Source organism: Quercus robur, chromosome 2, assembly GCF_932294415.1.
Source record: "Quercus robur chromosome 2, dhQueRobu3.1, whole genome shotgun sequence".
Lineage (NCBI taxonomy): Eukaryota > Viridiplantae > Streptophyta > Magnoliopsida > Fagales > Fagaceae > Quercus > Quercus robur.
This window is the reverse complement of record NC_065535.1, coordinates 10,245,722-10,271,569: the sequence shown is the minus strand read 5'-3', so window position 1 is coordinate 10,271,569 and position 25,848 is coordinate 10,245,722. Positions and strand designations below refer to the sequence as shown.

General features: G+C 40.0%; 2 protein-coding genes across 2 annotated transcripts; both read right to left on the bottom strand.

Annotated features, from left to right (window-relative positions):
- Positions 1–23,958: 23,958 nt before the first annotated feature.
- LOC126694634 (uncharacterized) lies at positions 23,959–24,510 on the bottom strand. The gene has a single exon (XM_050391011.1). The coding sequence runs from the start codon at positions 24,508–24,510 to the stop codon at positions 23,959–23,961; it is 552 nt and encodes a 183-aa protein (XP_050246968.1).
- Positions 24,511–24,585: 75 nt separating this feature from the next.
- Positions 24,586–25,164, bottom strand: LOC126694630 (uncharacterized). Its single transcript, XM_050391006.1, has 2 exons — positions 24,998–25,164; positions 24,586–24,895 (listed from the first exon to the last, which is right to left on the bottom strand). The coding sequence occupies exons 1-2, from the start codon at positions 25,162–25,164 to the stop codon at positions 24,586–24,588; spliced, it is 477 nt and encodes a 158-aa protein (XP_050246963.1).
- Positions 25,165–25,848: the final 684 nt, after the last annotated feature.

Sequence of the window (25,848 nt, the reverse complement as noted above, 5' to 3'; positions counted from 1 at the left end):
ACTCAGTGTATTTAATTATGAGTCCGGTTAATGTGTGCCCTAAGGGCACACATTAAGTTTTTTATTTTTAGAAATATTTTCTCGGGAATTGAAAAAGCTGTCATTAATTTTTCAATTCTTGAGAAAATTATTTCAAAAAATGGAGATTAATGTGTACCCTTAGGACACACATTAGTAAAATCCTTTAATTATAGTCATAGTTGTACGATTTGTTATCAACCCTAAAGACAACACCATTTGTACACTGCACCATATCAAAAGCAGAACGACAGTAGCACCATATATCTACTATCACGAGATGGTATTTCATATATCTGCTCCATTGCTTTATCACAGTACACAAGTGAGTGCCATTTTTTTTTTTTTTTGGGGGTATTTTGTAGAGTAGAATAGTAGAATGTGACCCATCTCCTTCTTCCTAATATCCATTGCTTTGACATTTCATTATCATGCGCCCTATGACAGTGTATGATTAGATAACAAAATGCTGCTTCAATTCTTTTGCTTCACGAATAATATCCTTGCCTTTGTTTTTAAGCAGCATCTAATACCTATTCTTTGGAGCATGTGAGTATTAACTTTTAGTGACTGTGTGAAGGTGTTCAATAACAAGGAATTTTCTTTTTCCCTTTTTCAATTAGGGATAATTTGGAAAGAAGACGTTAGCAAATACTGAGGATCCCTTGAAACATTAGTGTAAGAGGTGTGCCGTTCAACACTAAATCACCTGCAACCACCCATTTCTCTGAGTACCTACAACCACTCATCTATACTATTAATAACATGATTCGCTGTTTGGATTTCATCATTTTGCATATTAAAATATTCTCATACAAATTCTTAAACTTTCTAAAATATCTCTATTTTTTAATTAAATAATTTTAAATTTAAAAATACAAACATATCAATAGAGTAATTGACTATTTTTTAAAAAGTTTCTAAGTATTAGCCTTTTAAACTTTTATTAAATTTCACATTGAGAAAGATCTTAAAAATTAGGACACCATCTCTATCTCATTTTTAAACATTATTTTACTAAATCCAAAATAACAAAGCGCGTGCGATGAGTCTAGTTTCTCTATAAAAGGAAGAAATACTATTTGGACAAGGGACTCTCTCTCTCAGGAAGTACAGCTCCCTTCACTTGTCCAACTCTCTTTCACTCTCTAAACATTGTTCTCTCATGTTGTCTCACTAACTTAGATACTGGGGCCTCCACGGTCAAGTCTGCAGTCACAGCTTGGTCTAAGGAAGGACTTACAGTCATCTAGTGCAATGCCGATCCTCATTTGTGTAGAACTAATTAAGTAGCTTCTAGCTTCAGTAGATCTTTCTTTGTTTAAACAAATTTAATTATAAAAAGATCAATTCCAATTTGGACCCTCTAAAATTAGTAACGTGTAGAACAATTTATTACGTACAAGTGGAATCATTGAAGAAATTGTGGAAGACATGATCAAAACTATCTTTATCAGCTTTCGTGAGGAGACTACATTGTACATTCTTTTGAAAAAAAAAAAAGGTAACATAATGTGCAAGAATGCTAGTAATTTCAAATATTTACTAAAATCCTTGAACAATTCTTTATTTCAACGTTGAATAGATCATATGTAATTTCTTTATTTCAAGATAAAGGATGGATTGTGCTCGGCCAAATAGATCATTGTATAATGTCATACTCTTTCTGCAGATGCTAAAGAAGCTACCTTTATTCTCTGACGTACTTCAAGGTTTATAACAGTTTTATTCTGGACTTCCAGAGCATCAACATTGAAGAATGCTACTCTATCCTATTTTATCATCCCAAAAAACTACTTTATCAATTATACCATACCATTTTACAATACACTCTACATCCCAAAACTCTATTATTTTATTTTTTCATTAAAATATTATTTTTTAATCTTTCTTTTAATCTTTTTTTATTATTTCTTTCACATTATCACTTTTTTTTAGCAAAGGGGTGGAATAAAATATATATATATATATATATTTTAGAATAGTGCTACAGTACAATTCTAAGTTTAGAATTGTACTGTAGCACTATTGCAAAATTTTTTGCAATAGTGAGGTATACCATTTTTTGATGCAAATGTTTTTGAGCTATGAAATGCCAAAAAGACCTTAGATATGACATTAGCATTCTTCAATGCTAATGCTCTAAAAGATTTAACTTTCTTGTCAGATATAGTTAAATGAATAGTGAAACAAAATATTGAACTTTATGGCTTTTTTTATTATTATTATTAATTGTGTCGTACAAACTCTTTTATGATGAAATATATATATATATATATATATATATATTTATATTGTACAAACTCTTTGTTAGGAACATATTTTATTGTAATTGGTTTATCCTTTGACAAAATGTACTTTACTTATAATTATGTTTTGACAGATATCTCGACAAATACCTGCTATTGAGATTTAATGTGAAACTTGATAGATAGCTCGACAGCAACTTGATCTATCAAGACTTACGATTTTCTGTTTTCCAGATTTGAAATTGATAGTTTTTAGACCCCTTAAAACACAATTGGATTAACCTAGTTAATTAGTCAAGTTGTTAATTAGTCCAAATTCCAAGTCTAGGTTATCACAATCAAACAATCATATCATGCATAGCAGCGGAAAATAAATAAGACAATGATATGATCACCCAAGAAAACCAAACCAGTAAAAAACCTGGGGAGGATTTAACCTAGCTATCCTCAAGGTAAAAAGCAAATCCACTAGAAAAAATCAAAGTTCATACAATAAGACTTACAAGCCCCCACGCTTAACTTCTTATTGCTACCAACCAGTAGAACTTACTGACACGACCACGTGCAAGCTCCGAATCCACGGACTCCTTCTTTCTTTGGCCTTTGCAAAACACAAACACCTCCGTTTGTGACTTTGAGATCCCACTTAAAGGTTTAGCAACACAAACTCTCCTGTTTGTGACTCCAAGACCACCCTTGAAAGTTTAGATCATCAACACCTTTGATGACAAGAGAAGACAGCAACTTCTACAATACTGGATCTTGAGATTCTTCAAGGAATAACACCGGTAGAAGACATAAGAGAGCTTTTTAGGAACAAAACCCTAAATACAAAAGAGGCACACTCTTTTCTCTCTGAAAAGCCACATAAAATCGTGCTTAAGGTTTCCTTTATATACTGGGAGAAGTAGATTAGAAACCCTAATCCTAAATGGGCTTGAACTGCTGTTTGGGTTTAATTAAAATTCTGCAAATACGACTTTCGATCGATCGAACCAGACAGATTATGAAATCTTCTTCCTGCAGCTTGTATGTTCTTGAATCTTGACTTGAATCACCTTGAACATTGTCTAATAATACCTATAGACTCTAAGATCTATACCTAGACAGGTTTGTGTTCACGATTTGCCAATTGTTCTAAACATTTAGAACCTAACAAACTCCCCTTTTGACAATTTGTGACAAAACTTTCATACAAAGTGAAATGCTCAAATACAAGAACAACCCAATACAATACAATGCCCAATTACATCACAAATCCCAATCTAAGACTCCTAACCTAGAAGTTGCCAATAAGAGGTAGAAGGTCTTGATCAGAATATACTTGCCTTTCCTGAAACACTTAACAAACACATCACCGCATGTGTGGAAAGAAAGACATATAAACAATAATATGAAACAGAATATAAAAAACAAAAGTAAATTCTAACTCTCCCCCTAAGTTAGATACATCAAAAAGTTTTTATATTCTCCCCCTTTGAAAAACTATTTTATCTCCCCCAAAACAAAACAAACAGGATTCCCACATATTCTCACATTTCATCTCCCCCTTTTTGTCTCATATTGACAAAGTCTACCTAATCAGAAGGTAGACAGAAAACATACGCAACAGAGTAAGAGAAAATAAAGACAGCTCCCCCTATGAAGAGCAACAACTCCCTCTAAGAACCACAAAGGTCAAAAGAAATTTCTCCCCCTATAAAAATAGGAAAAACAAAACAAGTTTTGGGAAAAAAGAAAGGGGGTGGGGATAAATAAAAAGACACAAACCAAGTTTTTAAAAAAAACTAAGTTGAGGATACACATGAAGAAAAAAAATTCTCTCTTTCAATAAAATGCAAACATGGCACTATATGACCCATAAACAGTTATATGAGTAGAGAAAATATCTGCACATTGATTATCCATCATATCTCTTAAGAAAAATATTTTCTACAGTTCACACATAAAAAAGGCATATACTAGAAAGTACATAACTCAAAAATTAATCAATCAATTTTTTGATCAAGTTGAGTACCCAATGTAGCAAAGTGTATGCATGTTACGTGTGAAAAAAATGAGAGACATGACTGTAAAACTGCAAGATGGATACAGAAAACAATGCAATGCATGTGAATCCTAAACATAAATGATGCATGGAAAAAATATTTTGGTCAAAAACATAGAAACTGAAAATTTTTCAGTTGCGATCGATTGAGAATCGATCGAACATCAATCGAGTCAGGCAAACTCAAACCAAAAATTTTAATCGCAATTTCGATTGATCGAAAAACAGGTTCGATCGATCGAAAATCTGGAAAAATCAGATTTTTGAAAAACAGAGCATTTTAATGCAGAAACTCCTCAAAGCACATTGTTTTATATAAAAAAAATGCATGAGTATGAGATGAAAAGTTTTTCAAAAACACTTAAATTCAACTCAGATCTTCCAAAATTAAGATTTTCAATCAATTTGTCCTCAAAGCGCAAACATAAACACATTTTGCATTAAAATCAAGGAATTTTTAATCTTGGATGGCCACAACAAGATCACACACAATATAATGTACCAAGTTTAGCAAAGAATAACTTGTGTAGTGTGTGTAACTAGCAAAAGTTTGAGATATATGTGAGGTGATATATAAATAGAAATCAATCACAAAGTCTACAAAATTCATCACATAGAATTTGAAAGAGACTATCACTAAAAGAGTTACATCATATAACTCCCACATCTCCTAGAAAACAAGCTTGCAATCATGTAAGTTTCTTGATTTTATGCCTCATAATATACACACAATTTTAATTATGTGATTTGGCATCAAGCCTAATAGTACACACCAATTTTAAGTATTAAGCAATTAAACCGAGGCTATACCTTATGTACTTTTTGTGCATGTGCTACACTTTCTCGAGTACAAAATCTTACGATATGCATTAAAGTGTTCATGATTGGCTAGTGAACAGTGGTGAGATGGTTATTTATGCCTTTCTCTAAAAGTTCAAGTCAAATATTTAAAAGCATGTGACTTCAAGATTAAGACAGAATAATCAAAAACCATAAACATCTTTCCCACACAATATGCACTACAAAACTTCAACTAGTAAAGTGTAATAAGTAAGCTCATCAAAGCTAAACAAGGTACAAAAGACATGTTATGTGAACATAAATTGACCAACCTTGTTCTCAAAAACCAAGAAGAATAGTACAAAACAAAATTTGCTTCCTTTTTTTTTTTTTTTAATTAAAAAAAAAACACCTAGAATGAAATGCATGAATGTTATGCAATGCAAATCCTAGAAAAAAAAAAAAAACAAAAAAAAAAACAAAAACACAACCAAAGAACAATGGTCACAAAGGGTAGAGCAATGAAGCACAAGGACCATGTCAGAAAGACTCAGTTAGTTTGAGTCTTTTGCATCCAAAACCTTTTAGATGCACCATGAGCATTGAAGTTCTTATTCACATGAGAATGATTACCAACTCTAGGATTGGAATAAAGGTTTAAAGCCTTTACCAAATCACCAATAAGTACCATAGGATCAAGTGCTTGAGGCACAGGTACTTTTGGTTTGTTTGCTCTCTTTGCAGCTTGCAGCTTGCAGCTTGTAACAGTTTGGACGAATGTGTCCAGACTTTCCACAAAAATGACAAACCCATGCAGGCTTATCATATGTCTTGTCCTTAGATAGGGTAGGCTTCTTAGACTTAGACTCTTTCAGATCAACTCTAATCTTCCTAGATGATGAACTTTCTAAGGGTTTAACAACCTCACTCATAGGGAGTTTGACAGTTTCACTCACTATCTCACTTACGGAAGGTTCAGAAGAAGAAGATGAAGGAACAAACTTTGTGGAATGGGGAGCAGACACAGAGATGCTTTCAACATAACCTAATCCAGTTTTGTCAGAAGAAGACTTTTGAACACTTAGCATTTGATCAAGTTTAGAACTAGCAGATCTAGCAGCAGATAAATCAAGTTCCAAATATTTAACTTTATCAAGCAAAAGCATATTTTCAATTTTCACATTGTTCAAAAGGTTATTAGCATTAAACAGTTTAACAAGCAAATTTTTCTTTTCAAGCTCAAGAGATTCAATTTTCTTCAGGCCAAGTTCAACATTCATAGCATCCTTTGCAGCAACTTTGCAAAGTTTATTATAGGCCTCTTGAAGATCTGCATCTTCAGAGAGTTCCCCATCAGAAGGGTTCTCTTCAACAGATATGCTCTCATCAACTACAGCAGTAGCGGTGAAAGCAATGAAGTTTCCATCCTCATCACAATTAGACTCATTATCAGAAACTTCACCATCACTAAGGGTTACAGCCATAGCCTTACTCGTAGATTTCAAATAGGTAGGACATTCAGATTTCATGTGTCCATACCCTTGACATCCAAAACACTGAGAGCCCAAGGAATTATTGAAAGATTGACCTACGCTTTCTCTAGGTTTATCATTATTGTTAACCTTAGTGGGATCATGCTTCTTAAAGTTTCTAGGTTCAGCAGTGTTTGTGTCTCTTGCCTTTCTATTACTATTCTTGAGAAAGTTTCTAAAGTTCTTGACAAGGTAGGCAATTTCTGTAGCAAAGAGCTCATCATCAAATCCACCACCTTCAACATCATCAATTGACTTAAGAGCCATTGATTTGGATTTGGTAGTTTTGGGTAGATCTAACTCATAAGATTGAAGAGATCCTACAAGTTCATCAACAGGGATGGAGTCCACATCCTTACTTTCAGTAATGGTAGTCACTTTGGGTCTAAAGTCTTCAGTTAAAAATCTAAGAATCTTCCTAACAATTTTAGGTTGATCATAGATTTCACCCAAGTTAAAAGCAGAATTAACAATATCATTCAATTTAGCATAGAATTTATCAAAAGATTCATCATTAGACATCCTAATGCTTTCAAATTTAGAAGTCAATTGCTGCAATTTATTTATTTTGACAACCTTTGTGCCTTCATGCACAGTCTGGAGGATATTCTAAGCAGTATGAGCAACCTCAACATTAGAGATTTTCTTAAATTCCTCCATAGAAACAGCGTTAAAGATCGCATTCATAGCCTTGCTATTAAATGTAGCTACTTCTTTTTGAGAAGTTTCCCACTCACTAACATGAGTAGTGGGCTTCTCCCATCCATATTCAACAGAGTTCCACACCCTCTCATCAATGGATTTCAAGAATGCTTTCATCCTTACTTTCCAATAAGCATAATTATTCTCATCAAAGTGAGAAGGAATAACTAGAGAATGTCCGTGTTTCATGACAACAGGGGTCAAGGATCAGCTCAGGGGTCAAGGATCAGCTCAGTGATCAAAGGATCAACAACAAAAGAGTTACCCGCTCTGATACCACTTGATAGTTTTTAGACCCCTTAAAATACAATTGGATTAACCTAGTTAATTAGCCAAGTTGTTAATTAGTCAAAATTCCAAGTCTAGGTTATCACAATCAAACAATCATATCATGCATAGCAGCGGAAAATAAATAAGACAATGATATGATCACCCAGGAAAACCAAACTGGTAAAAAACCTGGGGAGGATTTAACCTAACTATCCTCAAAGTAAAAAGCAAATCCACTAGAAAGAATCGAAGTTCATACAATAAGACTTACAAGCCCCCACGCTCGACTTCTTATTGCTACCAACCAGTAGAACTTACTGACACGACCACGTGCAAGCTCCGAATCCACGGACTCTTTCTTTCTTTGGCCTTTACAAAACACAAACACCCCCGTTTATGACTTTGAGATCCCACTCAAAGGTTTAGCAACACAAACTCTCCTGTTTGTGACTCCAAGACCACCCTTGAAGGTTTAGATCATCAACACCTTTGATGACAAGAGAAGGCAGCAACTTCTACAATACCGGATCTTGAGATTATTCAAGGAATAACACCGGTAGAAGACATAAGAGAGCTTTTTAGGAACAAAACCCTAAATACAAAATAGGCACACTCTTTTCTTTCTGAAAAGCCACATAAAAACGTGCTTAGGGTTTCCTTTATATACTGGGAGAAGTAGATTAGAAATCCTAATCCTAAATGGGCTTGAACTGTTGTTTGGGTTTAATTAAAATTCTGTAGATACGACTTTCGATCGATCGAGCCTGTCTTTCGATCAATCGAACCAGACAGATTATGAAATCTTCTTCCTGTAGCTTGTATGTTCTTAAATCTTGACTTGAATCACCTTGAGCATTGTCTAATAATACCTATAGACTCTAAGATCTATACCTAGACAAGTTTGTGTTCACGATTTGCCAATTGTTCTAAACATTTAGAACCTAATAGAAATTTAGCCCAGGCTTGTACAATTGTTTAGGGTTTCTTTTCTCATAACCCTAGACATATATAATACTTATTTTTAAGAGTTGTTACACACGGATACAGAGATCAAGAGACTTATTTTCTTTGTGTAAAGCTATTGCGTTTGTATGCCATAGGGTTTTGTAACCGAGTGCTTCTAGATCTTCATTGTTGATGAAGTGAAGAACTTTGCAGCCAACAACATCTGTTCAAGTTGCTAGAGACTGGAGTTAGTCACGTACATGAGATCCGTGCAAAGAGATAGTCACAAATTGGAGGTTTGTGCATCAAGGGAAAGAAGACTATTACAAGATCAAGTCCAATTGGGCATTGGAGCAAAGGTTTAATTGTAGGTTGGTATTTTGGGATAGACCAGGTTAGTTGGTAAGATTCTTTATACTTGTAACCGCTTGATTATTGATTAGTTGATTCTTGGGAATGGTGACCTTAAAATCACCTGGTGGGGTTTTTACCTTATGAGGTTTTCCCTATTTGTCAACAAATCACCGTGTCAAATTTATTTTTCGCTGCATTTAGTATTTTTGGTGATTTGTTGGTGCCTTCACGATTTGCATGCAATTGAACCTAATTAATCAACTTGAGTAATTGAATTAGTTAACCGGGGTCAAGCTATCTTAAACTAACACTCTTTGTGCCTTTTTTTTTTTTTTTTCTAAATTGCTGAGAAACTCTTTGTGCCTTTGAAGTTTGAAGCCACTATAAATAGATAAATTGATTCAGATAAGCATTCATATAGACAAAAGTGGCTATAAAGCAGATTATTTATTGCTTTGTTTAGAAGCTTGAGCAAATGGAGGTTTGGAATTTGGGATCCTAGGGGCATAATTGTTTTTTTATTATCAGATAAAGACATTAATTAGTTTTTTGTGTAATTGGGGGATCGAATTCCAAATCAAGAGATTTTACTAGTTGAGCTAACTGGAACCCATAAATCTTATATATATAAAATGAACATATTTGACACAGTTGCATGTCTATAATGTCTATAAGGTAGATATGTCCATCCTCCAAAATATATAAAATGGCGATATTGCCAATTTCAGATTGTTGAGTAAAATGAAGTGTCTAAGTGTCCATTTGGGATTCACTTATTTTGCTAGAGAAAAATGATATGTCCACAACATTTTTACAACAAATCATAAGTGGCAGGTTGTTAATGTTGGGGCAAAAAAGTAATCTTAGTATTAGGTTCAAATTTGAACCAGTAATAACTAACCACCTATAATTTGTTGTGAAAATGTTGTGGACATAGCATCTCTCTTTGCCAAAAGTACTGTAGATAAAGGTAAAAGTTAGTTAAAATAGTACAGTGAGATCCATGAATAGTATTGTGGCAAGCAAAAAGCAAAGAAACAGCTTTATGTCTTAAATGATAATTCTTGCTATTTGCTATCACAATTAATTTCTTTAGAGATGGGAAGTCAAGTCTATTTTATGATACCCAATGCAAATATTAGTAAGGCTTATGTCATTGAATTAAAAGAGAGATGGTATTTATTTCATTGATGTTCAGTTTGAAAGCTGATTAAAGAAAAACACAAGTGTTGATCCTCGGGTCTAATTCGAGGAAGATATTACAAAATGGATGAATTCTCTTTCTTTCTTTTTTTGCACTATTTCTTTCTGTCCCCTCCTCCAAATCTTTTTCTTGCTTTATATATCCAGCTTAAATGTATTTGGATTCTACACTTGGAGGGTTGGGATCACACTCCTAGAATTCTTGTCCCATCCAGAATATACCAGCAAACTTTACACTGAAATCTTAGCTATGTCACCACTGTTTATAGTCACTTCCTCATTAATGCAGTTAGAAAAGTGGTTGTCTTGTATTTAATGCAGAGGGGATGACTTCTATATCCCTATTTCTTCATCTTTCTCGTACTCCGTGTCAAGTCGATTTTCTTTCCTTTCTGGCGGTTTAGCTCTGTGTCCTTTATATAACTATTGCTCGTCCCTCTTAGGTCTGAAGTATGTCCTCTAAATCCTCATCATGTAAGTTACCCCAACCTCGCTTCAAATCATGAGATCACCTCCCTAGATCATTTTTTTGGATTTTAGCTCCTCGGAAATAACTTTGACCACATGTTTACTTGTTTTGGATCCTCGTCCCCCCACAATAGCCCCCCAGAACCTCATTTTTTGTCCTTGACTTAGAAAAGTGAGGTTTTGGTTAATAAAGGATGTCTGTTGTAATATGCTTGCAAGAGGTTCCCACATGAGTGCATCCTTTCAACTTACTGCAATAGGTTGTTGTTGCTTTGGAATCCACAACTCCATAATAAATGCAACAGGTGGGTCGCTGTCCCCTACGTTCCACGGTGAGATCACAATTGAACGGCTCTCAATCCCCCACCAAAGAGGCGGGAGAGTTACCGCTCCCTTTTTTTACGTCCTATATATAGAGAAATGGGGGGTTCTTATCTCCATTTCACTTCCCTAGAAGCAAAAAAGAATACAAATACACTCCTCACTCCTGGTAACTTCGCCTGAGAAGCCCTTCTTCCCCAAATTCGTAAGTGTGCATTTTTATTAAGAGGATTCTTCCCTTATTCTTTCATACTAGTAGATTTTTCCTTTTTCCTAAATGGGTAGATTCTTTAGTTTGGTTGATACTCCCAAACATCGAAAGGAGTTTAAGAGATACTATAGGATTCCCAGCAATGTGTCAATACAACATTGTAATTTAGGTGAATGGCATGAAAAAAGGCCAACTGAAGCTATTGTAATTCCCATGATTGCCTTCATTAAAGGGGGCATGAGGATTCCCATGGGTAGAGTCACTAGGGATTTTTTTAATCTTTTTAGACTTTGCCCCACCCAATGCACCCTAAACATGTTTAGGATATTAGTTAGTGTAGATGCAATGAATGAAAGGTTGGGTATATACCTCACCCATCACGATGTAAAGGTACTACTTAAAAACTAGGGTTCTCGTCGTTAGGCTAATCTCTTGCCTCCCCGAGACGAACAAGGGCATGGACGAGGACTTTCTCATTGTTTCAGGGGAATGGCTTGATAGATTCCATTGCCCTACCATTGATTGAACTCTAGGAGGGATGGCTTAAGGACACTTAAAAGACTCTGTGCTAACTTAGGAAATACTACAAATAGTTTACTTACATGCAAGCCAATTTTTATTATTATTAAAACTTGATTTCATTCGGCCTAAAGACTAACATGAATTCTAAATTTATCTTCTTTAGAGAAAAAAGCTATTGCCAAGAGACGAAGTTTGGTGAACTTCAACTTACTGAATCGAGTTTTGAGGTCTGAGATCTTCCTACACCGGGACAGTTAACTCCCTGTAGCTCACATTGTTTTGGACTTCAAGCTTATCTCCAATCGCTTCCAAGTGTCCAAGCACGTGATCAAGGCTCGAGATTCTCGTCTTGTTTGAGTTGACATGGCCTTTGAGGGATTCATTTGTTAGGATATGTGCCCTTAAATCCTATTGTATGATGCTATGTATGACTTTATGTATGACTTAATGTTGTGATTAATAAAGTTGTTTTATTATTATCTAAAATAATGGTAACATGAATATTTGAACATTATCATATAGTCTATGAGATGCATAGTATGTGATTTAGGTATAGAAGATATAAGTTACAAGTTCTTTATAAATTCAGAATTTTAGTTCGTAATCGGTGATGAAATTGGGCATTTCATCTGTGAAGACTATAACATATCAACTAAGATGATTTGTCTTCATCATGGAACTGGAGACTTCTAGTTGATATGTGTTAAGACTTAAGACATATTGAACTAGACCGCTGTGAGATTTATTATTCTCCTAACGACTGTCAAATGAATAATAAATCTCACGACTTTTATTTACATGAACTCTTAATCCTGAGAGAATAATGGACTTGATCATGAAGTGTAGGTTGCTTTGATATATTAGGAGTGAGTTCTAAAGTCACGATCAAAACCTCAGTATGTTGGGCAGCCACATTTAGTGTTGATGGAACATATATTCTCAAGATGGAATTCATAATCTCTTAGCGGAGATATAAAATATTTCATTGAGATAAATTTAACGGTTTCGGTTATTCAGAGTGTTAGACTTAATCATTTTAGTAAGGAGTTACTAAAGTATATATTTATGAAATTGGATTTCATAAATATATGATGAATAACTTAAAAGATTAAACCGGGTCCTCAAGGATTAAGATGTAGTAATCTTCAAAGTGGCAGTCTACATTCATGACTTTGTATTACTACGAATATTTTATAAAGGGGTTGAATGTATAATAAAGTCTTGGGATATAATTTATTAATTAGGTCTAGAGTGAAATTATATTTATATAGTGGTATTAAATATAATTAATGGTAACTTTGGACTTGTCAAGAGTTGACAGAAAAGCCCAAGGCTCATTGGAGCTAGTGTCTTATTTGTTCCCTTTTGGTCCCACTCCAAGTCATATACTAAAGCCCAATTGGAAAGGCCCAAAAGGCTAGCCCAATTAGATAATCTGTTATAAGGAGAGAAACATACAAAATTTTGTAAGAGAAATGGTTTGTATGTGAGTGTTGGACACTCTTTTCTTCTCCCTTGAACACATTCATATAAATTGATTGAGAGACCATAGTTCTTGGGCACTAGTGGAATTGGAGTGAAGATTAAAAGTGTTCTTAAGTACTTCTAATCTTTGATTTTGAATTTCATTGCACCAAGGTACACTCTCTTGTTCTTATATTCTGTGAAGTAGGCCCGTTAATTTTCCGCTACGTATGATTTGTATGCGATACAAACATGTGTTTTTCAAACATCATTAGTAAACCTCTTCTAGCAGGAATGCAATTAGTCGAGCTTCCTACGTTCAAGGACCCTCAGCCAATTGTTGAAGAAATTACATCTTTAGATGAAGAAGCTGAGACAGAATCCGAGGATAATACTTCAAAAGAAAGTACTAAAAGCCTCGTCTGAGACGAAGATTTCGAGGTTTTGTACCGTAAAGACGAGACTGAGGAGGAAGCATCTAGCTCGCATCTAGCTGCAGCCCTCGTTAGTGAGAACCAAGAGGCAACTGAAGTACCTGAAGCAATGGTGATAGAAAAGAGGTTGCCAGATTTACTTTCTTTGTTAGAGTCCCATGCTGGGACTACTACCTCTGAAATTCTAGTGGTTCCTAGACCCCCCACACCAATTCCTCGTCCTCTTCCACAATCTGAACCGATCGAGAAAAAAGGAAAAGGGACAAAAAAGGAGGGAAAGGCTCTATCGAGGAGGGCGAAGTCCAGGAGAATACTCCTCCTGAGCCAACCAAGGTGGCTAAGCCGACTCAAGCCCAACAAAGGAGGGGTGGGGAGAGTTTGGAAGCAGTTTTCGAGCACTGATATCAAGTTCCAAGCTGGAACCCCTCTTTTGTGTTGGATGGCTCGCCTCTCCTTGAGGATTCTTCAATCCATAACTTTGACAATGGGAGAGCGGGCTATGTGGCCAATTCAGTGGAGCAAGCACTTCTTCTTCATAAAGACATGGATGAACTCTGTAACTGGAAGAAGCATGAACTATTCCTATCCATAAAGAGGGACTTAGCTCTAGTAAGACCTCATTCTACTTGTTCTTTTATTTTAACAACCTCATTACCATGGTCTTGACAGTTTTTCATATACTTAACTTATCGATTCCTATCTTAATTATATGTGCATAGGCCACCCAAGCGCCACATATAGTAGAGGAATGGGTTGACCAAGCCCTTTGTGAGCAAAAGGAAGGAGAATCCAAACATTACGCTGCACAGAAATCTCTCACCCAAACTGACAAGAAGTTAAAGAGACTCTCCTTAAACTGTCAGAATGCGACAAAGCTAGGAAGAGTGCTGAGGCCTTAATAGAGAGTATAGAGAGGCGGGCTCGAGAGCAACTCCAACATCTTAAGGAGGCAAAGAGCCAGCTTGTGATTGCTCAAACGAACATTTTCGAGTTGAAGAAAGAACTAAATCAGAAGAATAAGGAAGTGAGTAAGGTCAAGCAAGCTGCTTACGAGCAAGGGAAAAAGGAGACAGAGTCCCATCTTAAGTTTTAAATCCCAGTGGTATGTTGTAGTTTTTGCCTTCAGACCTGGGTTGAGGCCCTTAACACTGTAGGAGTAGACCCTTCTTCCAAGCTAAGGAATCCGAAAAAGGTGTTCTATCCCCTAGCAATTAGGGCGCGCCCAGCCACTTAGCCCCCTGCCAACACTACTACTCCAACACAGGCTAGCTCTGTCGAGAACCCTCCACCTAAGTCCAGCACCACTGCCCTAGCTAAACCCAAATCAATCAAGTAGCCTGCCTCAAAGCCTAGTGCAATTGCTCCCCAAAGCTCTGAGGTGGCGACCAAGACATCTCTAGTGGAAGAAAGTTCCTCCGCAATTAAAGCGGTTCCTCCTATTCTGACTCCAACTAACGAGACACAACCCTCCAAGGAAGTAGGGAAGCAGAAGACTCCCGAGGCCTAGGGAGAGTAATAGCTAGTCTACGTTGTTACTTTTTTATTATTATTTATTGTTGGGGGCCATTTTATCTTTTTTTATTTTTTTTATTTTTTTTATGTACTCATCTGAACTTTATTCAATGAAGAACTTTTGCTAGGACTTCGCTTTATTCAAATATACTCATATTTTATGATTTCATATTTGTTTACCATACCCATATACAGATAATAAACTTGGTACTGATTCATACATAGTTAAATGTTCAGATATGCCTAAGTGTTAATTTACCCGAGGTAGATGCTAAGAGAAATCGAACCTAACCAAGGTTATGTTGAACATTAAACATAGTTTAAGTGTTAATTTACCCAAGGCAGGTGATCCGAGGAGTCGAACCTGGCCCAGGTTTTGTTTAACATAAAAAATAATCTAAGTGTTAATTTAGCCAAGACAGGTGATCTGAGGAATCGAACTTGGCCGAGGTTCTGTTTAACATAAAAAAATAATCTAAGTGTTAATTTACCCAAGGCAGGTGATCCGAGGAATCGAACTTGGCCGAGGTTCTGTTTAACATAAAAAATAATCTAAGTGTTAATTTACCCAAGGCAGGTGATCCGAGGAATCGAACCTGGCCGAGGTTCTGTTTAACATAACAAATAATCTATGTGTTAATTTACCCAAGGCAGGTGATCCAAGGAATCGAACCTGGCCGAGGTTTTGTTCAACATAAAAAATAATCTAAGGAATACAACAAAAGTCATGAAAATACATCTGACTGCATATAATATATGATTCCTTACAATACTTTAGAACTAGAAATAATACTTTCGTAAATTGTTCATGTGCACGCCGGAAATGAAATTATTGGACCTAACTTCACTTGGGCTCACAACTTATTTATGAGGTGGGTTTGTGGATTTCCTACTTTAGGTCGTTCTCGGCACAGAGACTCAAAGTAATTTTCCTTCTCTCTCTCTCTCTCTTGTTTTTTCTCCCTCCGTTTTCTGACCCCCATTTCTTCCCCAACTTCTACTATTTATAGATCTAAGTTAGTGGGAAGGTCATGATTACTGCCATTGTTAGTGCAATCAAAGGTCCAATATTATCTGTTGTAAGTGGGTGTTTAGGTGAGGGTGGAATGCTGAGATTATGGCTTCGGAACTTGATTCCAACTCAGGTTAATATGCTCGGTAGTGATGTTTCCTAGAACTGCCGAGCACCCTATGGTACGTCTGGACAAGACTTTCTTACTTGTTCGGGAAATTTATGCCGACCATCGGTTAGGGGTCGAGATTTAAAACTCGTAGTTTGTGAAGGTAGTTTTAAGCAGAATTTAAAGTAATGGGGCCGTGCTATTGGGCTTGAACCCAGGGCCCAATTGGGTCTAGGAACCTCGGTGCCGTACATTAGCCCCCCCTTGATTCATGCCCGGCTGCCGGGGAGAATCAAGGAACCGACCAAGCCTTTTGGTTTCGAAAGCCCTATGGCTAGAGACTCATGCGGTTATGGCTTCCCATTAATGCTCTTCTCAAAAGATGCGCTATTCCGGAGCACCAGGTTCAGTTGTCATTATTGCCTGATGGTTCGTGAACCGAAGCGGCGTGCGTGTCGGTTATCTTTGGCATTCGTAGGGTCTTTTGTGAATCGTGCCCATTTAATGCTGATTAAACATTCCTATGCCCTCTTCTGCACCTATAAATAGTTCTCTTTAGAACATTCTTTCACTTTTTCACCTCTAATTTCTTGAGCATATTCTTTACCGATCACTCCTTTGAGCGCTTACTCACCAGCCCAGAGTTCCTTTCTTCCTTAGAGCCCAAAGTAAGTTCTCTTCCCTTTCCTATTCCTTCAACTTCTTTCTATGAGTTCCCTCTCACAGTATTAAATTTCAAAAATGGGTTACTCTTATCTCTTGGAAGGCCCGGTAGCTTTGGCCACCTTTAGGCAGAAGTTTGATAACCCCGATGACGTGGAAGTGGCTTACTGCCACGAGAGCGAAATTGCTCTCCACAGAGGGTGTGGTACAGCTTTTTTTCTTTTAATGGCAATTCTAGAGGGTGGGGTTAGGTTCCCCGTGGATCCCCTTTTGACTAACACACTTAGGTACTACGGGTTGTGTCCCGACCAGCTCCCTCCCAACTTTTACCGGGTAGTTAGCTACGTTAGTAGGTTGAATCACACCTTTGATTTACAGTTAGATCACCATGACATTAACCACATGTATAGTCTCTGTGGGAACAAAACTTCCAACTATTACTTAAAAACTAGGGATAATCGGTTACGGCTGATATCATGCCTACTTGATTCGAATAGGAACTCGGCCGGGGAGTTTGTCCGAGTGCACAGCAACTGGTTTGTCGAGGAGGTCCCCTGCCCCCTTTCACAGCATGAAGTGGGTTCATACCAATCTCTGACTTAACCGTTTCTCCCTTTCTTTTTTTTTTCTTTTTATTGAAGTAGCTTTTCATTACTGGCTGTTGATATTGCGTTTCGTTCTTTTGCAGACGGCAAAGTGTTTGTCCCAGACATTAGAACAGTCCACGTCAAAGACTTAAATTTTATCCTTCGTTCTGAGATATTCGTGCACTGGGATGGACAGCTCCGAGCTTCACACCTGATCCTCGGAGTAGGACCCATTTATTCTACCTGGCAGTCCTTTAAACAGACGCTGTTAGTTGATAGCCCACTTTTGTCATATATAGACGTTCGGTATGCAAATTTTCTACCGCCAAAGCTTACGACCGGCGAGGCGAGGGAGTTCGGAAAGTGCGGAGTGCGTGTCTCGGCGTCTTCGAGAGTTAGCTCACGAGGCTATCCAAGAAGAAGCTCTTGTTCAAGGACCCGCTCACCTCGAGAACCCTGTTAAACCCGAGGCCCCTGTTGCGGAAGCCGAGCATCTTGCGGTTGAAGTAACCAACTTGTCGGCCACCGATCCCCTTCTCGGCGAAGACATGGTGACCAGGAAGACCATGACCATTGATCGTTTCGTGCCCAGTGCATGGCAGGCCACTCAGCCCCTACCCTTTCAGAGTCAAACCCAGGCATCTCCCCCTCCACCCCCTCCTCAAGCTGGACGAGCCCGGAAAAGGCAGAGGGCTACCGATCAACCGTCCACAGGTCCGGGAGATGTAGCCACTCAGACTCCTCCCCGGCCAACAGGAGGTATCGTTATTCACGAGCTGCAAACCCAGGTTGGGCCGGGTGTTGTGTCCTCCTCCCAAGCCACGCCAGTGTGGAAGCCTAAGTTTCTGCTGGACGGCAAGCCTCTGCCCTTAACTGCCTGTGTGCGGATGTGGGAGAAAGGTGAGGGGGGTCGCATTGTTCAGACCCTGGCTACGTGTCTTCTTCTTCCCGATGAAGTACATGCCTTTAAAGACGGGTCGAAGGAGTCCGTGGGGTGCCGGTTAGAGTGGCATACTATCGCGATAACTCTCTATTTATCAATTACTTACCATTCCTTTCTTTTTGTTTTCGTACTAATTTCTATGTCTGTCAGGCTGCTCAATTGGCCCATATTCTGGTTGGCCGTGCAAAGGATGTTGCTGAGGAGGTTGATCATGAAAGGGAGGCATGGGAGGCAGCTGCCAAAACGGCGAAGGAAAAACTGAAGGCAGCTGATTCTATCGAGAAGAAGGCTGCTGCTACGGAGAAGAATAGAGCTTTGGCGGAGAAGAGGTGCATGGAGCTCCTGGCTAAGCAGAATGAAACAGACGTCAAGCTAGCTGAAATAATTAGCCTAAACATAGCCCAAGCTGAGGAACTCACCGACCTGAGGGCGGCTTTGGAGGCCTGTGAGGATAAATGGTATAATGAAGGGTTTGCCGATGCCGAGAATTCTGCAGAACCGGTGGTGAACCAAGCTCAAAGGCTGGGTTTTGAGGCTTGGTGGTTTGCCACTCTGCAAGCTTTAGGTGTTCCCGAGGATTCCCCCCTGAAAGACCCCGGCCAGATTCCCTTTCCGAGCCCTGTTACTGCTATACAGGATCCCCTAGTGCCCGTTGAGGAGGAAGAAACAGTAAGTATGAGGAAGCTGATGGAACAGATTGATGCTCTTGCAGAGCCAGATGAAATGGAACCACCAGCATCCCAAATGCACAAGACCTGCTCGGTAGGGACCTGCATTTTCCCATGGTTGACTAGCAGTAGCCTGAAGCAGCAGATCAGACTAGACCCTCCACCTGACTAAGTTACTTGCCGTACTGCTTTTTTTATGCTTTTACTTCTTTTTACTTCATTTTTTCTCTCTCTTTTTTTAAATTGGTAAATTTGCCTACGTCACCGGGTTGTGGTGACTGAACAATTTTCTTATTTCGCAGGGATGACCCGTAAACAGTTGTCGAGTTTTGGCGATGAGACATTAATTCTGCTTTTAACTTTTTTGAATGACCATCTATTCATTGTGTGTTTGTTTGGATCATGTCTGCGAGCGCTTTACTTTGACCTTCGGTGTTGTCTTTCTTTATCTATTTTTTTCGTTGCTATTTATTCTGTCGCATGTTTGGCAGGGAGCTGCCTGCACAATGGGTTAAATCATGCCCCAATATATCCCATTTATACAACATGTGTTCGTTTTCCTGAGAGTGTAAATGGCATGGTGCCCCAAAACCTGGCGCACAGTTCTCACCTACTCGGCGATTTTGGACGAACCGAGAATGAAATTCCAGACGTTAGTCTTTGTAAGGGTGATAAGGTTTCCACCTGCTCGGCGATTTTGATCGAATCGAAAATGAGGTTTCTTTCGTTAAAGTTTTTTTGTTTGTTTTTTTTGTTTTTTTTTTTAACAATAAGGTTTCCACCTGCTCGGCGATTTTGATCAAATCGAGAATGAGGTTTCTGTCCTTAGAGTTTTTTTTTTTTTTTTTGTAACAATAAGGTTTCCACCTGCTCGGCGATTTTGATCAAACTAAGAATGAGGTTTCTGTCCTTAGAGTGTTTTTTTTTTTTTTTTTTTTAATGATAAGGTTTCCACTTGCTCGGCGATTTCGATCGAATCGAGAATGAGGTTTCTATCCTTAGAGGTTTTTTTTTTTTTTTTTTTTTTTGTAACGATAAGGTTTCCACCTGCTCGGCAATTTTGATTGAACCGAGAATGAGGTTTCTATCCTTAGAGTTTTTTTTTTTTGTTTTTTTTATTTATTTTTTTTATTCGTACAAAATATGCAATTTACTTAAAGTGCAATAATGGAATCGAAAACAGCTTAGACAAGTAACTTTATCATTAACTTGATTTTAGCAAAGTACAAGATTTGGACTTACATTCCTGTGTATGGATGGTCACGGATAAAACTTCTTTAGGTTGTGGACATTCCATGGCCGGGGGAGTGGCCTCTCGTCAAGGTCTTCCAGGTAGTAAGCCCCCGCGCCTGCAATGGCGGTAACTCTGTACAGTCCCTCCCACGTTTGAGCTAGCTTCCCTGTAGCTACGTCCCGCATGTTTCCCACGACCTTTCTCAACACCAAGTCCCCCGCACTGAATTCCCTACCCTTTATATCTCGGTTGTATCTTTGGGCAAGTCTCTGTTGATACTTCGCGAGCCGTATGGTTGCTGCCTCCCGGCATTCTTCTAACCAGTCCAAGTGCTCTATCATTAAATCGGCGTTTTGGACGGGGTCAAATCCTGCAACCGGTGCATTGCATAGACTCACTTTAGTCGGTATCACGGCCTCTGTCCCATATGTCAAGGAGAAAGGGGTCTCACCCGTGGATCTTCTGGGAGTTGTACGGTAAGCCCACAAAACGTTAGGTAACTCTTTGGCCCACCTCCCCTTTGCCCCGTCCAACCTTCTCTTCAACCCGTTCAAAATCGTCTTGTTCACTGCCTCAACTTGGCCATTGCTTTGAGGCTACGCCGGAGTAGAATATTTGTTCTTAATGCCGAGATCACTGCAAAAGGTCCGGAAACCTTTGCTATCAAATTGTAGCCCATTGTCTGATATCAGTGAGTCCGGCACCCCAAACCTTGTGACTATGTTTTTCCATATAAACTTTTTCACGTCAATATCCCGGATATTGGCCAAGGCCTCAGCTTCCGCCCATTTTGTGAAATAATCAACTGTCACCAACACGAACCGGCGGTTACCTGTTGCTCGAGAAAAAGGGCGGAGGATGTCCAACCCCCATTGTGCAAACGGCCATGGACTGCTAACGGGGTTTAGACGACCTGCCGGCTGATGGATTAGAGGGGCATGTTTTTGGGATTGTTCACACCTCCAGACATATTCCGCGGCATCCTTCTGCATCTGTGGCCACCAAAACCCCTAAGTCATCGCCCTGTGTGCTAAAGATCGCCCCCAAACATGGCCACCACACACTTGGTCATGCAGCTCGGTCAGAAGTTCATTTACTTTCTCGGGATGTAGGCATAAAAGGTACAGGCCTGCGGAAGACCTCCGATACAATTTGCGATCTGCCGACAGCCAATACCGAGGAGCCACTCAACGAATATTTTTAGCCTTTTTTTCATCGTCCCTAACTTTATCCTCGGCTAGGAAATCTATGATTGGGTTCATCCAACACGGATTGGCTATTGATACCATGGCCACCTCAACCCCGGCCGAGTTACAATTATCTTTCATATTGATACTTGGCTCCCTTATAAGTTCTATTTTGATGAGCCGAGAAATCTCCTCGGTAATCGACGAGGCCAACGTGGCTAGCGAGTCAGCGTGTCTGTTTTGTGCCCAACCTACCTGAGCCACCTTCACTGTCCCAAACTTGCTAAGGATTTGCTTAGCTGTGCTCAGATAAGCTTTCATCCGAGAGTCCCGAGCTTCAAAGCTTCCTAGGATTTGATAAACAACCAGCCGAGAATTTGAATAAATATCCACATCCTTCATGCCCAGGTGCAATACGGCCCTCAATCCGGCTAGAAAGGCCTCGTATTCGGCTTCATTGTTAGAGGCTTTGAATCCCAATTTGAAGGAATGCTCTAGTCGTATGCCCTCCAGGATGGTTATGACAATACCGGCTCCGGCCCCCATAGCATTCGAAGCGTCGTCCACAAATACCTTCCACGAGCGACTTTCTACATTACAGATTATCTTCCCATCATTCTTAGGAGTGAATTTTGCAATGAAATCAGCAAGAACTTGTCCTTTCACCAAGTTTCGCGACCGGTACCTTATGTCGAATGAACCCAACCGAGTTCCCCACTTGGCTATTCGGCCCGTGAAGTCTAATCTTTTTAACAATGACTGCAAGGGATACTCGGTGAGGACGAACACAGTATGAGCCTGAAAGTAATGCGGCAGCTTCCTCGTGGCGTGCACCAGAGCCAACACTAACTTCTCCAAGGGCAGATATCTTGTCTCAGCATCTACTAAGGTTTTGCTTATGTAATACATCGGCTGCTGCACTCCTCGATACCTTAGCAACACAACACTCACGGCGTGGTTGGACACTGAGAGGTATATAAACAAATCCTCTTTGGACTCCGGGGTCGTTAACATGGGCGCTTGCGCCAAGTACTCCTTCAAGTCTCAAAAGGCCTTGTCACATTCCTCGTCCCACTGAAACCCCTTCCACTTCTTTAAAAGTTAATAAAATGGTCTGCAATGATCAGCAAATTTGGAGATGAATCGATTTAGGGCGGCTAACATCCTAGTTAGCACTTGTACTTCCTTGGGATTGCTTGGCGGTTTGAGACGATTCATGGCCTCTATCTAGTCGGGATTGGCCTCTATCCCTCGAGTAGAGATCAGATACCCCAAGAACTTACCAGCCCTCACACTGAAAGTACACTTCTCGGCGTTCAGGTGCAACTTATGCTGCCGAAGTATCTCGAACACTCCCAAGAGATCTTCCGTATGTTGTAATTCCTGTCTACTCTTTACCACCATATCGTCAATGTATACTTCTACCGTGCACCCAATTTTCTCTCGAAACGTCCTTGTCATCATTCGCTGGTAAGTGGCTTCGGCATTCTTCAACCCAAATGGCATGACTTCATAGTGATAGTTTGCACCCGAGGAGATAAATGCTGTCTTTTCTCGGTCCTCGGGCGACAAGGCGATCTAGTGATACCCCTGGAAAGCATCCAAGAAGCTCATCCTCGGGTGCCCATATGTGGCATCTACTAATTGATCAATCTTGGGTATTGGGAACGGATCTTTAGGACATGCTCGATTTAAGTTTGTGAAATCCACACAAACCCTCAATTTACCGTTCTTTTTCTTTACTACCAATGTGTTTGCTAACCATTCTGGGAAGAACACTTCTCTTATCACTCCTGCTTCCTTCAACCTCTGGACTTCCAAGTTTACTGCGTCAACATGCTCCTTCGATGCTCTTCTCGGTTTTTGCTTTTTTGAGGGGAATGATGCATCCACGTTAAGCTTATGGACAATGAACTCAGGATCTACGCAGGGCACTTCGTACGGACTCCAAGCAAAAACATCCACATTCTACAAAAGGAATAACAACATCTCTATCTTCTCTCGATCATTCATGCTCGTGCCTATTCGGAAATACCTGTCAATATCTGGAAAGATTCTAACCTTCAAAACCTCCTCAGCACCATCCGCCCCTGTTTCTCCTCAGAGCTTCTATAATTGCTATAAAGTTTCTCTTTCGGTGGTTTATGTTTGTCCAACCTGTTCACCCTTCCACCTGACCGCGGCGACAAGACACTACCTAGCCACTCGTTGGTTCCCCCGTACCATGGCGACTCCATACTCGGTGGGAAATTTAACTTTCACGTGCAGGGTGGACGGAACAGCCTTCATTGCGTGAATCAACGGCCTTCCCAGGATTGCAGTGTATGGCGAGAACAATCTGACTACTATGAAGGTCACCATTACTTCCTTGCCTTCCATGTCCACAGAAAGATAAATTTGACCTTCGGGGATCACGACTCTTCCGTCAAACGAGACTAGCAGCGTATCATATTTCACCAAGTCCTGGCTCTTCAATTCGAGCCCCTCGAACAAATCTGGGTACATCACGTCAGCTCCGCTTCCCTAGTCTATCATCACTCTTTTCACCAAGAACTCGCTTATCCGTGCTGTTACTACCAATGCATCATCATGAGGTTGGATCGTCCCCTCCAAATCTTCCTCGTCAAAAGAGATCGTCAGCCAACCAACTTTCATCCTTTTCTGGGGTGATTCTCCCTCCGCGCAGGCCACTGTCAATGCTCCCTTAACTGTGGCCGCACCTCTCGGGGTAGCGTGGATGACTTCGATCACTCCCAGTGGTGGTGGGAGGGGATTCCTTTTCTGTTGAACACCCTGGCCGACATCTCGGTCTATAGAATCCATTATGAACTCTTTTAGATACCCTGCTTTTACTAGTTGCCCCAGATGATCTTTTAATACCCAACACTGCTCGATGGTGTGCCCTTTATCCCTGTGGTATGTGCAGTACAAATTTTGATTCCTTCGAGATGGGTCACCCCCCATCTTGTTCGACCACCTGAAGAACGATTCGTTCTTAATCCAATCCAGAATTTTGTGCACCGGCTCTTTAAACGCCACATTCACTCCTAAAATTTGCGCTTCTGATTCCTGCATCCTGAAATCCTTTTTTGGTCTTGCCGAAATAATGCCCTGCAGAGATCTGCTGAGCAATGGGGCCTTCCCCTTATTCTACAGCCGATCATCTTCGAGACGCTTATACTCCTCAATGCACCTTATAAGTTGCCTCATATCCTCGGGAGGTCTTTTCGTCAGCAACTCCCGTAGTTCAGAATCCTCGGGAAACCCCATCCTGAAGGTGCTTGCTGCTATCTTCTCATTTCCCCTACCGATCTCGTTATATAGTTCCCAATATCGACTGGCGTAACTCCGAAGGGTTTCACCGACCCTCATTTTTATGGAAAGTAGCGCATCCATTGGTTGCGGCACTCGGCTGCATGTCACGAATCTACTACCAAACTCTTGGATCAGCTCGGTGAAGCTGCGAATGGAACCTTTTCATAACCCATTGAACCTTCTCAGGGCCATGGAGCCGATACTAGAGGGGAATACCTTACACATCAGCGCATCATTGTGTGCATACAAGGACATCATGTGGATATAATGACTGACATGCTTCACAGGGTCCGTTTTCCCATCGTAGGAATTGAATGGTGGTCGTGTAAATCGACTCAGCATAGGGGCCTGTTCAATTTCATTGGAGAATGGTGACCGAGCAGCTCTTCGTAAGGCCCGGCTCATGGCGTCCATGGCAGCATTGTGGGTTCGCCGTTCCTCTGGTGAATCCGAGCCTCGGTCGTCGTATCCACGTGAACGTGAACGATTCCAATGATGACGTGTCTCTCAGGAGTGTGAGTGGTTCCTATGTCGGCGTGATTCTCAGGAGAATGACCGATCCTGGAATCGTTGGGGATCGGACTGGCTAGAGCTCTCTTCTCCTCGATTTCCCATGCTATCATCTCTCCTTTGTCGGTGGTCTCGGTTCCTTCCCTGGCGCCGACCCCTTGCTTCCAACTCTAGATCCATTACCAGTCTGCGCAACCACTCCAGCTCTCGATCCCTATTATCACACTGCCCGTGTCCCGAGGCACTAGACATCGTTTGGTGAGTCTGGTCCGATCCCTCTCCTAGGCCAGATTCTTCTTCTCCTCGCAAACGCTCCCTATCCTCACGCCTTTTTTGTCTTCTTTCCCGCCATGTGGAACCCCAAGAAGATCCTATCGAACCGCTCTCGGCATGCCCTCCCGAACGCCCCTCGGACATTTCCCTCGTTTGAGTCTTAGTCGAACCATAGCTTCGTAGGATGGCCCCACGGTGGGCGTCAATTGTGTGCGCCAGAAATGAAATTATTGGATCTAACTTCACTTGGGCTCACAACTTATTTATGAGGTGGGTTTGTGGATTTCCTACTTTGAGTCGTTCTCAGTACAGAGA